At 46.7% G+C, this 14,951-nt stretch overlaps 2 protein-coding genes across 2 annotated transcripts; one reads left to right on the forward strand and one right to left on the reverse strand.

The window, feature by feature from the left end:
• Positions 1 to 6,789: 6,789 nt before the first annotated feature.
• LOC118738801 (ATP-dependent RNA helicase Ddx1) lies at positions 6,790 to 9,672 on the forward strand. Its single transcript, XM_036469788.1, has 6 exons — positions 6,790 to 6,921; positions 6,985 to 8,062; positions 8,201 to 8,844; positions 8,904 to 9,019; positions 9,074 to 9,175; positions 9,251 to 9,672. The coding sequence occupies exons 1-6, from the start codon at positions 6,906 to 6,908 to the stop codon at positions 9,476 to 9,478; spliced, it is 2,184 nt and encodes a 727-aa protein (XP_036325681.1). The 5' UTR covers positions 6,790 to 6,905; the 3' UTR covers positions 9,479 to 9,672.
• Positions 9,432 to 10,497, reverse strand: LOC118738803 (GSK3-beta interaction protein). Its single transcript, XM_036469789.1, has one exon. It carries the CDS (start codon positions 10,237 to 10,239, stop codon positions 9,763 to 9,765), a length of 477 nt encoding a protein of 158 aa, XP_036325682.1. The 5' UTR covers positions 10,240 to 10,497; the 3' UTR covers positions 9,432 to 9,762.
• Between the last annotated feature and the right edge of the window lie 4,454 nt (positions 10,498 to 14,951).

The following is a 14,951-nucleotide window of genomic DNA, read 5'->3' on the forward strand; positions in this document are numbered from 1 at the left end:
TCTTTCTTTCCTTCCCGCGTGATCTTGTGTCTTTCGTTCATGACTAAAGGCTCCGTTATGCATACTTGGCATTGCTTGAGAGTTGTCACATAAGGAATCTGTTAAATGAGCTTCGCGTGTAAGCGGTTTCCCAACGCACAGTATTACATCCCTGCAAAAATCGTTGGACCATGTAGTCTATTTGTGGTATATTGGAGTACTTACAAAAGTGCTCCTCTGTCATGCTGTAGCGGACCAACTCGTGTCTCTGCACCAGCTTATTGTTACCCGATCACTGCTCGTGTTTTAACGACATGTGATTGAAGTTAAGCATTTGAAAGTACATTTGCATGTCTGGCTGTAGCTGAACGTGTAGAGATGCTAGCTGTTAGTTCTTAGCTCCCAGCATGTTCGGGTTCGAATGTCGTCAGAGGCAACATGTAATTTTTAATTTTTGTTTCTGGTTTTTATTAATTTCAAAAAAAGCATCTGCGAAGTGAAGAACAAAAGCGTGTACAAACGAAAAAATATAACGATAATGTCATTGGAGTATGTTGGGAGTAGTTTTGTGCTACTCTGATGTAATGCAGAGATGGAGTACATGGTCCTGCCCTAGGACATCGCAATGTTAATTGGACCATATTTTTTATATGAATTGTGGTTAATTTTGGAGTACTCCTTGGACCTTCGGGAGTACTCTTTACATGCATGCATGGAGTAGTCGCGATTTTTGCAGGGATACGTAAAAGTCTGTTGGTTTTTGATTTCTACGTAAAAATGGTATAGCAGTGCATGCAATGCCAAGTATGCATAACAGAGCCTTAAGGCCCTGTGCCAATCGGTAACTTTTTCTCCGTGGTGAGACGGGGTGGAAAAATTTGCTATGGTATACAAATAAATTGAATTTTGCTGTGTCAAATGCAGAGTAAAATTTTTTCAGTTGAAAAACCCCACAAACGCTCGTGCGGAAGCTTTATTTTTGTGTGTTGCTGAAATTCTTAAAATTTATATTTATTTTATAATTTGCAAGTAACGTACGCTTTTTTTATGCTTACGCGATTTACAAAACAAGTGACCGGTAAATATGTTGCCCACCGCAAAAATTATTTAATATTAAACTAGTTTATTACACAGCCAATCATCCAAAAAAATGTTGATGTGCTTTGCCAACGGTAGCCTAAGGGCCGGTTGTTCAATGTCTGATTTGCGCAAATCTGAGGTAGAAGCTCCGGTTAAATACAACGACTGCTTTATCGATCACATGTTATAAGCATGGTGTCAAAAACGTCGATAATGATGTTTAACTGGCAAGTAGTGATAACCAGACATTGAACAACCGGCCCTAAGGCTACCGTTGGCAAAGCACATTAACATTTTTTTGGATGATTGGCTGTGTAATCTCAATGTAGTCAATGTCTGGTTAACCGGCCGTCTTCACATGCTTGACAATCTCGCTTGCGTTCTGCTTTTTCCTCTCGCAAGCGAGATAGAGTTTTGTTGACTGGGCATTTGACGGCATACTTTTTCATTTGTAAAATGTCGCCAAAGAAGACAGTTCAAGCCTTAAAAGTTTTAGAACATTAGAAAATCTGCATAAAGAGAGAAAAAGACGCAAGAAACGGTTCTGGATGAATCCTTATTTGGAAATTTGTATTTGTCTCCAAATTAAACGATGTTGCTACTCTGAAGAATTCTGCGAAATGAGAACATACCTGTCAAACAACAAAAATGACAGTTGAAAGCAAGCGAGAGCTCGCATACCGCTCGGTATGCGAGAAAAAGCATGCTTCGTACTTTTTGCGGTTGTTGTTGTAGTAACGGCTACAACAACCCCGCCCAGGACGGTTGGTATCTCAGTCGTTGTCGTCAAGTTCCACTAACGGCAACCCTAGGAAGCGTGCAGCTTCTGTGGGGTTTGTCCACAGGGACAAGGCCGTTAGGGTTGTCGGGTTTTCCGGGCATGCGAAGAGATGTTTCGAGTCATGTGGGGTCTCTCCGCATGCCGGACACTCATTCGGCACATCCTCATTCAACCTACTGAGGTAGGAGTTCAACCTGCCGCAGTAGCCGGAGCGAAGTTGTGCAAGTGTTGTGCGAGTCTCCCGAGGCAGATGAAGCTCCGTCTCGTCAATGTCCGGGGGTGGTATGCCTAGAACGGCATTCACAGGTCTAGAGTCTACATAACTCGAGACTGAGTCCCTGTGAATGCCGTTCACGGCCTGTCGGTAAGCTGTCGGGTCCAGAGGTTGCTTGATGAACCTCTGGACTTCATCTGTCAGTTCATATAGATGCCTCCTGACGTGCTTAGGCGAGGGCTCCCCTGCAAGCAGCTGTCTGCTTGGGTGGCCACTTCTGTGGCTCCCGTTCAGGAACTGCTTGCAGAGCATTATATTGTGCTCCTTTACGGGGAGCATTTGCGCCTCGCCGTGTAGATGGTGTTCAGGCGACATCAGGAGGCATCCTGTCGCTGTCCTTAGTGCGGTGTTTTGTACAGTCTGTAGCTTCGTCCACTGCGTCCTACTAGTCCCTGGCGACCACACTGGCTCTGCGTAGTTCAAAACCGGCCGGCCTATTGCCTTGTATGTTGCCAGCAACGTTTCTTTGTCTTTGCCCCAAGTACTGCCGGCTAGCGACTTAAGGACCTTGTTGCGGCTCTGTACTTTATTCACAATAGCGGTTGAGTGCGCAGAGAAGGAGAGCAGGCTGTCGAATGTTACTCCGAGTATTTTTGGGTTATTCACCGTCGGAATTGGTGTGTCGTCGGCGTGAATCCCCAGCGGTAGCCTGACCTCCTTCGTCCAGGTTGTGAACAGGGTCACGGAGGATTTCGTAGGGGAGAGAGCTAGACACTTTGCAGTGAAGAAGCGAGAAAGTTCGGAGAAATACCCGTTTACTTTCGAACACAGGTCATCAATTCCATTCCCAGTCGCCATGATCGAGCAATCATCGGCATAAGAGACAATCGAGACTCCCTCTGGTGGTTGAGGGACCTTTGAAATGTAAAAGTTAAACAGTAGCGGGGAAAGGACACCACCCTGAGGAACCCCCTGTTTTATTTTTCACTGTTTACTCGTTTTGTCTCTAAACATTACCGACGAATGTCGACCACTCAGATAATTTGCCGACCACCGTTTGAGCCTCTGTGGGAGAGAGGAGGCCTCTATATCTTCTAGTAGCGTGGAATGGCAGACGGTGTCAAACGCCTTTGACAAGTCCAACGCTACTAGAATCGTTCTCTCACAGGGACGGTTTCGGTTAAGGTCACGAGTTATCTGAGTGTTTATGGCGTTAAGTGCTGTTGTTGTACTGTGCACTTTACGGAAACCATGCTGATGCTTCGCTGGGGTCAAGTGGTTTGTGAAGTACGGGAGTAGCAAGGCCTCGAGTGTCTTCGCTACCGGGGAAAGGAGTGTTATCGGACGATAAGAATCTCCTTTGTTGGCAGGTTTCCCCGGTTTGAGCAGTGGGACCACTCTCCCCACCTTCCAGATGTCTGGGATGATGAGAGTGGCCATTGACAAGTCGAGGACCTCCGTTAGGTACGCTACCGCAGGACCCAAATTTTTCAGCATCAGCATGCATATTCCGTCGGGACCCATGGCTTTGGAGGCTTTCGCCTTCCCGATGGCCACCTGAACTTCACCGCAAGTGAAAGCAAGGGGTGCACAGGTTGTTGGCAGTTTGTGCAGCCTTCTGGTCACTCGACGCTTGGCTTTGTCCACCGGAGGATGCAGTATGAACTGCCGGCTAAAATAGCTCGCGCATCGCTCCGGGTCCGACGAAGCATGGTCGCCGAAGGAAATTTCGACTCTGTCGTCGTGCTTCGTCGGATTAGACAGTGACCTCACGGTTGACCAAAGCTTGCTCACACCAGAGGTGAAATTACAGGTCTTCAGATGCTCCTCCCACTTCTTCCGCTTATGTACGTTTACTAGTTGCCGAATCTCCGCGTTGAGATCCCTGATACGGGGATCTCCGGGATCGGCCTGACGAAGGCTATCACGCTCATCGGCTAGAACATGAAGCGAGCTGCAGCAGCAGTGACAGCCCTGCGGAACTTACGTTCACCGAGATGGACGTCGGTTGGTGTGGGGAGCGCTGTGAAGGCGTTTTCGGTAAACTCCGCGTAACCTTTCCAATCAGCTTTAGAAAAGTTGAGATAGGTCCGGCGTTTGGCGGAGGAAAAGTCGGTTGGTTTATCTATCGAGATGTACCCATAGTCATAGTGGTCTGATGCTAGAGTCAGCATAGGTCGCCATGTTATGCTATTTATCAGACCAGCGCTGACTATTGTGATGTCTGGCGGGCTACTGCAGTTACCCATAATCCTGGTGGGTGCGTCGTCGTTCATTGTGCAGAATGTCGAATCGTCTATCTGCTCAGCCAAGTCTGTTCCCCTCCGATCGTTTGATAGGCTTGAGTGCCAAAGATCGTGGTGGGCATTAAAGTCACCTACTACCATACGGTTTTCACCTCTGAGGAGCGCACCTATATCAGGGTGATATCCTGCCGGGCAGCAGGTGACAGGGGGTTTGTATATGTTAAATATTTCGAGCTCGACATCGCCTGACCGGATAGCGATGCCCTGACATTCTAGGGTGGTATCCCTGCGGTCGATGTCTGCTTCGATTAGACGATACTGCACGGTGTGGTGCGGGATGAACGCTAAGCCACCACCAATATCTCGCTCGCGATCTCGACGGTGCACGTTGTACCCGGCGCAATTCAACAAAGTTGAATTGCTGTGCAACTTCGTCTCTTGGACCGCACCTATCAATATACCATGCCGACACATGAAGACGGTTATCGCCTCAAACTTGCTCTGTAGCCCGTTGCAATTAAATTGAAGGAGCTTCATGTGGTTCGGGAGACGTGTCGTGATGTGGGGTGTAAGTGATGTGTGTGTTCTTGCCGCCGTTGGCTGTGTGCGCTGCTGTGATGATTACCGCCCTGTGGTGGTGACGGGGGGCGTCGCAATTGGGGTCTGCGACCGAGCAGCGCAACACGGGCCCTCGAAGTTCCCAGTCCAATCTCGCGTGGTACGCAGACCTGAGCATGCCCTAAAGTGGCACCAGCCAAGGCAGGTGGTGCACTTGACTGATGTCACATTAGGGAATATTCTGGTCTGACATACCGTGCAGATTGTAGGGGGAACCAGGAGTTGTTGGCGGCGGCGTGTGGGTGGTGGTGCGGTTGTGTGTGTTATGTGGTCTGTCGTGGCTGTGGTATGGTCTGTGGTGTTATTATGTTGTTGTGTTGTGGTGACTGTGTGAGGCTGCTCGGGCGGACTGTGGTTAGCCGTGGAGGCTGCTCTGTTTGAGCAACAGGGGGCCACGTACGACGTGGTCCACTGTCTATGTGTCCGTAATCCCGAGCAGGCTCTGAGGTGACTCCACCCCTCGCAGGCATTACAGTTGACTGAGGTGGAATTGTGGTGTAATCGTCTCCGGCATACACAGCAGGTGTAGGTTTCTGGCCCTGGGTTTGACTCGATGCCAGCCCTGAGTAGAAGAATACATAGTGAATGTAGCCCTATGGACGGACAACTTCTGAGATACTTCGCCGACCTAAACGGGGTTAGATCGCCGAAACAACAGCCTTTGGTCGGGTAAAACCCGAGTCATTCCGGTACGTAGAACCGGCTGTCGTGGGAATGCTTTTTGCGGTCTACACCTGCGGTTTCTCGCATGCGTCGTCACGCAAGCGAGATTTTCCAGCACGTGAACACGGCCGGTAACACTAATCTGCGGTGAAACATAGTTATCGACGTTTTCGACTCCATGCATACAAAACGTGTCGGTAATGTCGATAACTATGTTTAACCGCAGATTAGTGTTAACCAGACATTGAGTAATCGGCCCTAAGGGCCGGTTGTTCAATGTATGGTTATCACTACCACTACACTATCGACGATTTCGACATCATGCATGTAACATGTGATCGATAAAGCAGTAGTTCTGCTTAACCGGAGCTTCTACCTCCGATTTGTGCTAATCAGACATTGAACAACCGGCCCTAAGAGCCGTATACACCAGGCAAGCGGTTTGTCAAACTTAAGAGGTAATTAAAGCCCAAAATACAATAACGCAGTGGCAGTGGCAGCGGCAGTTTTTCGAAATCAGCTGTTTTTTAGAAAGTGTGGTGTCCAATGAAGCGACTCACAATACAGCAGTGGCAGCTAGCAGTACTGCTCAGTTTAGCCCAAATTCTAAATTCACTGCCACTGCCTTCATCGCAGCAAACTTCGCATGCTGAATTTGACATAAATGAAACGCAGCCAACATCTGTTGATGTCACTGAAGCCTAAAAGGCAACAACAAAAATGTAAACAAACAAAAGGGAATGTCAAAAAAAGCAGTCACTGACAACGCCGTATTGTGTTTGCTGCGGCATTGACTGCCAATATTAGCAGTAACAGCTGATTTTAAAAACTGTCACTGCCACTGCCACTGCGCTATTGTGTTTTGGCCTTTAATTACGCAAGCTGCTCGTTAAACCTTCTTTAGGGCCGTTTACTCAATATGTGGTTAGCGCTAATCTCCGTTTAAACATCATTATCGACGTGTTCGGCTCCATGCATATAACATGGAGTCCGTAACGTCGATAACGATGTTTTACCGGAGATTAGTGTTAACCAGACATTGAGTAACCGGCCCTTAGTATTTTCCCATACACTTTTTTGTAGATGAAAAATAAATTTCAACTTAAATAAAGATATTTCGGGTAAAGTATCGATGTCTTCGATGTATCGCCTGGGAGTATCGTTTCAAAAAATCGATTATCGCACTATGAAATATCGATATTCAGAATAATTGATACGATATCGAGCTTCTAGTTATATTGTGGATTGAACACACCTTATGTTAATATTCTGGTTTTTTTCAGCCGGTGTTTAATTAAAAGAAAGTCGTGGTAATTTCGCAAAAATGACTGCTTTTGAAGGTAAATAAAATGAGGAAGTTTATTGCATATGAGGGATTTTAAAGTTTACTGCTTTCTACTTAGAATTTGGTGTCTTACCGGAAATCGCTAAAGCTATTGATGACATGGAGTGGACTCTGCCCACGGATGTGCAAGCCGAGGCAATACCTCTCATTCTTGGTGGTGGTGATGTACTTATGGCAGCCGAAACTGGTTCTGGCAAAACTGGAGCTTTCTGTTTACCCATCTTACAAATTGTGTGGGAAACCTTACGCGATCTCGAAGAGGGAAAAGTGAGCAAAACTGCTAGTGCTGGTGGTAGCATTGCGCCCTGGACAATGTCCTTCTTTGATCGCGGTGCTGCACTTGCTGTAACACCGGATGGAATGCGTTGTCAATCTCGTGAGTTTAAGGAATGGCACGGCTGCCGAGCAACAACTGGCGTACGTGGCAAAGGCCAATTCTACTTTGAGACAACGGTCACAGACGAAGGTCTCTGTCGCGTGGGTTGGTCAACGCAACAAGCTAACCTGGATCTCGGTACCTGTAAGAATGGCTTCGGATTTGGTGGCACCGGAAAGAAGTCAAACAACCGCCAGTTTGATGATTATGGTGAAGCATTTGGGAAAAGTGACGTTATTGGTTGCTTTTTAGACCTACAGCGCTTAGAAGTGTCATTTGCTAAGAATGGTAAACACTTAGGTGTAGCATTTCGCATCCCGGAAAATCTGCGAAACGAGACATTTTATCCAGCTGTTGTCTTAAAAAATGCAGAAATGTTATTTAATTTCGGAAAATCTGAATTTAAGTATCCACCGAAGGACGGCTTCATCGCTGTATGTCAGGCAGGTACAGAGCGCTCCAAGGCTAACCCGCTCGCTAGTCCAGCGACAAATGCTGCAGCTAATAAGCCAGCACCGAATGCACCTCAGGCTATTATTATAGAGCCTAGTCGCGAATTAGCGGAGCAAACTTATAATCAAATTGAAAAGTTTCGTGTGCATTTGAGCAACCCCGATGTGCGTTCACTTCTGCTAATTGGTGGGGTTAAGCTGGAACAACAGAAGAGCTCCCTACAACAAGGAGTGCATATTGTGGTGGGCACACCTGGCCGACTAGAAGAGATGATTAGCAGTGGTTTTGTTCAACTGACACACTGCAGGTAACTTTCGAAATCACATATTTTCGTTAGGCATTTTTTCTTTAGAAATCTTAATCAATTGCAATAAAATATAGCTGACTACCATGGTACAATTATTACGTGTAATTATTGTACCATGTCTGACTACCTTTATAACAGATTTTTTGTGCTGGACGAAGCTGATGCTTTACTTAAGCAAGGATATACCGATTTGATTGAACGTCTTCACAAGCAAATTCCGAAAATTACATCGGATGGGCGGCGCCTGCAAATGGTTGTCTGTTCTGCTACTCTACATGCGTTTGAAGTTAAAAAGATGGCAGATCGTCTGATGCACTTCCCCACTTGGGTAGATCTTAAAGGCGAAGATGCAGTACCAGAAACTGTGCATCATGTCGTTTGCATGGTTGACCCACAAAAGGATACCGCATGGCACAATATTAGACAGCACATACGCACCGATGGTGTACATGCACGCGACAATGTTAATCCACAGAATCCCACGCCTGAGACACTCTCAGAAGCAGTCAAAATACTTAAAGGCGAATATTGCATAGGTGCGATTGAGCAACATAAAATGGATCGTGCAATTATTTTCTGCCGTACTAAGTTGGATTGTGACAATTTGGAAAATTATTTCAAGTCGCGTGGCGGCCAACGATACTCTTGTGTTTGTTTACATGGAGATCGTAGGCCACAAGAGCGCAAGCAAAATTTGGAAATGTTTAAACGTGAACAAGTAAAATTTCTTATTTGTACAGATGTAGCAGCAAGAGGTTTAGATATAACTGGCCTGCCATTTAGTAAGTTAATCCGATATATGTATATTTATAACATTTTTTCTCACAAACCCCACTTTCAGTGATAAACGTAACTTTGCCTGATGAGAAGTCAAATTATGTTCATCGAATTGGTCGTGTAGGTCGCGCTGAGCGTATGGGTTTGGCTATTAGCTTAGTAGCTTCTGTACCAGAAAAAGTAATAGAATATTTTACCGTTATTTTTTAGTTCATACCATATATTTTTTAACAGGTTTGGTATCACGGAGAATGGTGCCCAACGCGCGGAAAGAAATGCCAGAATACAAACCTTACTGATGTGCGTGGGTGCTGCATTTGGTACAACGAAATGAATGTAAGTACGCTTAGAACGTATTTAAATTGAGTACCAACAGATACATTTTCTCTGACTTTCGATTTCGCCCGATAGTTATTAGGGGAAATAGAGGATCATTTGAATATTACCATTCAACAAGTTGATAAATCATTGTCAGTACCCGTAAATGATTTCGATGGCAAAGTTGTTTATGGGCAAAAGAACTTAAATACCGGCACTGGATATAAGGATCATGTGCAACAGTTGGGACCAGTTGTACGAAAACTAACTGAACTGGAGCTGCAGGCACAATCTTTATTCTTGAAGCGTTTAAAATTTTAAATATACACAAATGATTCGCTATGGAAGTTGTACAACGTACACACAACCCATCTGGCTAACACTATAATACATTAATTAATCGCATTGCTTTTCATTCAAACAATGTGGGAACTATTCGTTTTTTCAGACATACATTCATACTTAAAATGCATAATTACAAGCATAAATTAAAATGGAAATTGCTTACAGCTAAATTGTATTTGTTTTTCAGCTTTCATTTAGTTTAAGGTTGAATCTCTTTTGGCTCTCCTCGATTATAAAATGTCAGAATCAGACTTCTTTTCTCACAATGACTCTTTTGTGCACTCACTGTCATCTTCATCGGCACCCTCCTCGTCTTCTTCATTGAATTGTGTACGCATTTGTTGTACAGAAAGTAATTGTTTGCAAAGTTGATTGCCAAAGGACTCCACGTAGCTGGGACTGATTTTATTTAACAAAGAATATGGCGTTTCATAAACCTCCCCTTCGTCCTCATTTACTTCATTTTTATCAGCATCAATTGTATCAAATCTATTGGCAACCACGCGAAAACCAATACTCGATACTTGCACACAGTATTCCTGACCCTCGATAGTGCGCACGTTCAGGTACACTTTACTCTCGTTGTTGGGCAGTTGTCGGGAGATTTCAATTAGTGCAACATGAGGATTAACATCTCGTATAATCGCAGCTGCTTCCTCCTCCCAGTTAATAATTTCTTCGTCACCATTGTCATAAGTAGGACTAGGAGCGGGGTTGGTATCTGAGGGAATACTCATCTTAATTAAATATCGGCTTTTACACGAAGATGAAAAGGATATCTTATACGGATATCATATGTACATATATGATGCAGTTTTCAGATTTTGCTAGTAAAACGACAGCGATTTCGGCCACATCCAATAATTAGGAAAATTTGCCGAAAAAGTACCAAAGTTTAAAAGACCATACTTAGGGTTTACACCAGACAATTATGAACCAAAAATACAAGATCACACCTTCTTCTTAGTAGCCCGTTATAATCGCATTTAGGAAAAAAGTTAGGCGACTTTGACATTAGCCGTTGTTTACAATTTGGTGGTGGCTTTTAACTGCAATTTTCTTAATTTTCGCTTGTGACAACGTGTGCACACATAACATGATTTATAGAAGAATTTGCATAATAAAAATGATTATTCATGCGTTCAACAATTACGCGTTTTTTTTTTGTTCTCTTCGTTGTTTACTTCTTACAACAAAGATGGCGTCGAGATTTCAACAGCTACAAAATAACTTTTTTCTTTCTTTCGGGAAAGCGTGATCTGTGTCTTTCGTTCATGCCAGACAATATTGTCAGCAGTGTTGCCGTTTTAGCCCTTTGGTGGCTAAATTTGGCTACCAAATTCTTTTTTTGGCCACAAAAATTTGAAATTGCCCCTAGCCCTTTTCAAAATTTATTCATCATTGACATTAAAATTTTTTATATGATTTTCATGAATTTATCTCTTCGCTCATAATGCGAACGCCTTTCCTTTAAGGCAAATAAACTGTTGTTGTTGTTGTTGTAGCAGCACGTAGTCCCCGAATTGGTTGGTTGTTTATTCATCTTCCCCATCTGACTCCTCCAACCTTAGGCCCAGGAAGCGAGCAGTCTCGATAGGTTGAGTCCACAACGCTTCGGGTGTCAGATGGGTGGGATATGTAGGGCATGCGAACAAGTGTGTGGTGTTGTATGGACCAGTTCCGCATGCTGGGCAGGTGTCAGCGATCTCTGGGTCTAATCTGATTCTGTATGAATTTAAGCGGCTGCACCAGCCAGATCTGAGTTGAGCTAGCGTGGTTCTGGTTTCGCGCGGGAGTTGGAGTTCGCTCATATCGATGGGAGGCGGTCGGCCACCGAGGACTATGTTTTCGTGGCGTCCTCGTGTAGCGGAGATGACTGCTTCGCGATGCAGGTTGTTGATTCCCTCAAGGTATGCCTCGCGGATCAGTGGTGAATTAAGATGTTGGTCGATGTCTGCTTCTAGATGACTGAGGTGTCTCCTTACGTGTCCTGGTGGTTCTGCTCTCAATGTCAGACTGTATTTTGGGTGAGTTGTTCTGTGACAGCCTAGCAGGAACTGTTTTGACAGCAGCATATTGTGATCCTTTACCCGGAGCATTGAAGTCTCGTCGTGTAGGTGTTGTTCGGAGGACATAAGGAGACATCCTGTCGCGGTTCGTAGAGCGGCATTTTGGCATGTCTGAAGGTTTTTCCACTGCGTGTCACTCGTGCCTACTGTCCACACAGGGGCGGCATAGATTGCAACGGACCGGCCGATCGCTTTATATGTCACAAGCAGAGTTTCTTTATCTTTTCCCCAAGTGCTGCCGGCGAGCGACTTGAGCACTTTATTTCTACTTCGCAGTTTGTTGCAAACTGTGGTGGTGTGTGCCGAGAAGGACATGAGACTGTCGAACGTGACGCCTAGTATCTTTGGGTGGTTGACTGTCGGAATCTTGACTCCGCCAACGAACACGTTCAGTTCGAGCCTCACCTCTTTTGTCCACGTGGTAAAGAGTATAGCTGTTGACTTAGCGGCCGAGATTTGTAAGCTGCGCGCTGTGAAAAATCGGGACACGTCCTCGAGGTAGCGGTTGAGCAGTGTGCACATGCCGTCGATGTTGTTGTCCGTTGCCATGATGGAACAGTCATCCGCGTATGAGACTAAGGAGACTCCCTGAGGTGGAGGTGGGAGTTTCGCTATGTATAGGTTAAACAGGATCGGTGATAGTACCCCGCCTTGTGGTACACCCTGCTTAATCCTACGTGGCTTTGATGTTTTGTTTCTGAATACAACAGATGATTGCCTCCCGCAGAGATAACTAACAATCCAACGTTTTGTGTGCGGCGGTAGGGTGGACGAGATGATGTCTTCTATAAGTGTTGCATGATTAACGGTGTCGAAGGCCTTTGATAGGTCTAGTGCCACTAGGATGGTGCGGGCGCAGGGGCGCTTTTGGTTCAAACCGTCAGTTATTTGCGCCGTGATGGTGTTTAATGCAGTGGTGGTGCTGTGTAGCTTCCTGAATCCATGCTGATGTGAGGCAAGATGCAGGTGTTGAGTCAGTTGCGGGAGGAGTAGCGTCTCTAGGGTTTTGGCCACCGGGGAGAGGAGTGTGATCGGTCTGTAGGATTCACCTAATTCCGCGTTCTTCCCAGGTTTTTGCAGGGGGATTACTCGCCCGTTTTTCCATATCTCTGGGATGGTGTGTGTGGCTAGTGAGGCGTTTAATAGATTGGTGAGGTATTCGACTCCCGGGGCATCCAATTGCTTTAGCATCAGCATGGAGATGCCATCTGAGCCGACCGATTTCGATGCCTTGGCCTTACGAATCGCGTCTTGTACTTCGTTGGGTGTGAATGTTGGTGGTGTGTCAGTTGCTCGGATGTTGTGTGCTTTGCGGAGTGTGCGGCGTTGGCTTATGCTCCTCGCAGGGTGTGCAATAAATTGTCGGCAGAATTCACGCGCGCACTTCTTGGAGTCGGTGAGAATTTCGTTGCCAAATTTGATGGCCGTGTGGTCGTTATACTTCGTCGGATTCGAGAGGGACTTTACAGTAGTCCATAGCTTGCTTACGCCCTCTTGAAGGTTGCATGATTTGAGGTGCTCCCACCATTTATTTCTCTTGTGGTTGTTTACGAGGCGCTTGGTCTCAGCGTTAAGATCCTTGATGCTAGGATCTTCGGGATTGGCTCGCCTGGTTCGGTCACGGACGTCAGCGAGTCTTGCCGCTTCGGTCGGAAAGCCTGGTCGGATCTCCGGTATGCGTCCGGCTGGGATGAAGCGGGCAGCTGCCGCGTTTAGGACCGTGCGGAATTTACGCTCGGCTATGCGAGCGTCTGGTGGAGTTGGTAGGGCACCTATGTGGGTGTTCACGTAGTCTCTGAAGCCGTCCCAGTTGGCCTTTTTGATGTTGACATAGGTACGGCGTTCGGAGCGAACAAAGTCGTTGGGGCGGTCAATAGATAGTATGATGGGAAGGTGGTCGGAGGACAACGAGATCATGGCTCGCCATGTGGTGCAGTTGATTAAGTTTGCACTTGCGATAGATAAGTCAGGCGAGCTGCTGCAAGTGTCTGTGAGTCTCGTTGGGGCATCGTCATTCAGGCAGCAGAAGGTGGAGTCATCAATTTGCTCTGACAGCGCTGTACCCCGTTGGTCGTTGCCGAGGTTGGAGTGCCAGAGCTCGTGATGGGCATTGAAGTCGCCTATCACTAGCGTGTTATCTCCGATGAGTAGGGGGCTGATATCTGGACGATATCCTGGCGTACAACTGGTGATGGGTGGGATGTAGACGTTGATGATTTTCAGATCGGTGTGTCCTGAAGTAACGGCTATACCCTGGCATTTGATGAAGAGGTCGGCGCTGTCGATTGCAGGCGTGACGCTTCTATATTGTACTGAGTGGTGGATGATAAAAGCGATGCCTCCTCCTCTGTCGCGTAGGCGGTCTTTGCGGATTACGTTGTATCCGTCGCAGGTGAGAAGGTTAGAACCGCTGCGGAGCCTTGTTTCTTGTACTGCCGCGATTTTGATGTTATGCCTCGACATGAAGTCGGTCACCTCTGGGATTTTGCCTTGGAGGCCGTTGATGTTGATGTGCATAATGGCAATGGTACTACGTTGGTTTGTTCGGGCCGCCGGTGTAAGTGGAGACTGGTTTTGTTGTGAAGGTGGTATTGTTTGGAGGGCGGTATGGCGGGGGTGTGTGGTGTGGCCGCCGAGGTCGTGTTTGGTGGCCGGGAGCAGCAGGGGGCGACGTAGGCGCTGGAGTGGTCGCGTAGCCTTCTCAGCCTCGAACGGCTGCGGAAGTGACACCAGCCCTCGCACCTGTTGCATTGAACGGATGCTACGTTGGCGCGGATCTGGGCTGCACATACCGTGCATGTCCAGATCCGAGTTTGGGGTTGTTCATTTAGTCTGTGGTGGCTTTCAGATTGCTGGTCCGGCTGATGTGTAGTTGCTCGCTCTGGCGTTCGAGGTTGCAGATACGTAGGATTAGCTTGCTGAGTGGGCGAGGGTGTTGGTGGTTGGGAGCAGGGAGCCAGATAGTTGGGTAACCGGTCCCGTGTGCTATTTAGGCCTGAACAATTGCGGAAATGGCACCATCCTTCACAGCCACTGCATTGAACGGACGTGGCGTTGCCATGTATGCGGTTGTTGCATACACAGCACAGCCAGACTTGCCTGTTGGTGGTGCTAGGTTGTTGCCGCTCTTGAGTTGCGGGATGTGCATGTGGGTGTGGTTGCGTACGTTGCCCTCTGGTATGCATTTGCATTGCTGTGTAATGTTGCATTTGGTGTGATGCGTTGGGGTTATGTGATTGCATTTGCGTTGCTGAGTAATGTTGCGTTTGGTGTGATAAGTTGAGGTTATGTGTGTTTTGTTGCCGGGGTGCATGTTGCTGTCGGGTGTTGTTTGGTTCGCCTGGCTGCTGGTTGTGCGTTGCGGTGGTTACAGGCTGGCA

This window comes from Rhagoletis pomonella, unplaced genomic scaffold (genome assembly GCF_013731165.1).
Source record: "Rhagoletis pomonella isolate Grant_MI unplaced genomic scaffold, Rhpom_1.0 Rhpom_scaffold_00005, whole genome shotgun sequence".
In the NCBI taxonomy this organism is placed as follows: Eukaryota; Metazoa; Arthropoda; class Insecta; order Diptera; family Tephritidae; genus Rhagoletis; species Rhagoletis pomonella.

What these genes read in the sequence shown, in the direction of transcription:
- LOC118738801 (XM_036469788.1), top strand. An exon ending in GTTCAACTGACACACTGCAG is followed by an intron (nt 8,063 to 8,200) that starts GTAACTTTCGAA and finishes CCTTTATAACAG; the next exon opens with ATTTTTTGTGCTGGACGAAG. An exon ending in TAGCTTCTGTACCAGAAAAA is followed by an intron (nt 9,020 to 9,073) that starts GTAATAGAATAT and finishes ATTTTTTAACAG; the next exon opens with GTTTGGTATCACGGAGAATG.
- LOC118738803 (XM_036469789.1), bottom strand. Translation starts at nt 10,239, where the DNA reads ATGAGTATTCCCTCAGATACCAACCCCGCTCCTAGTCCTACTTATGAC.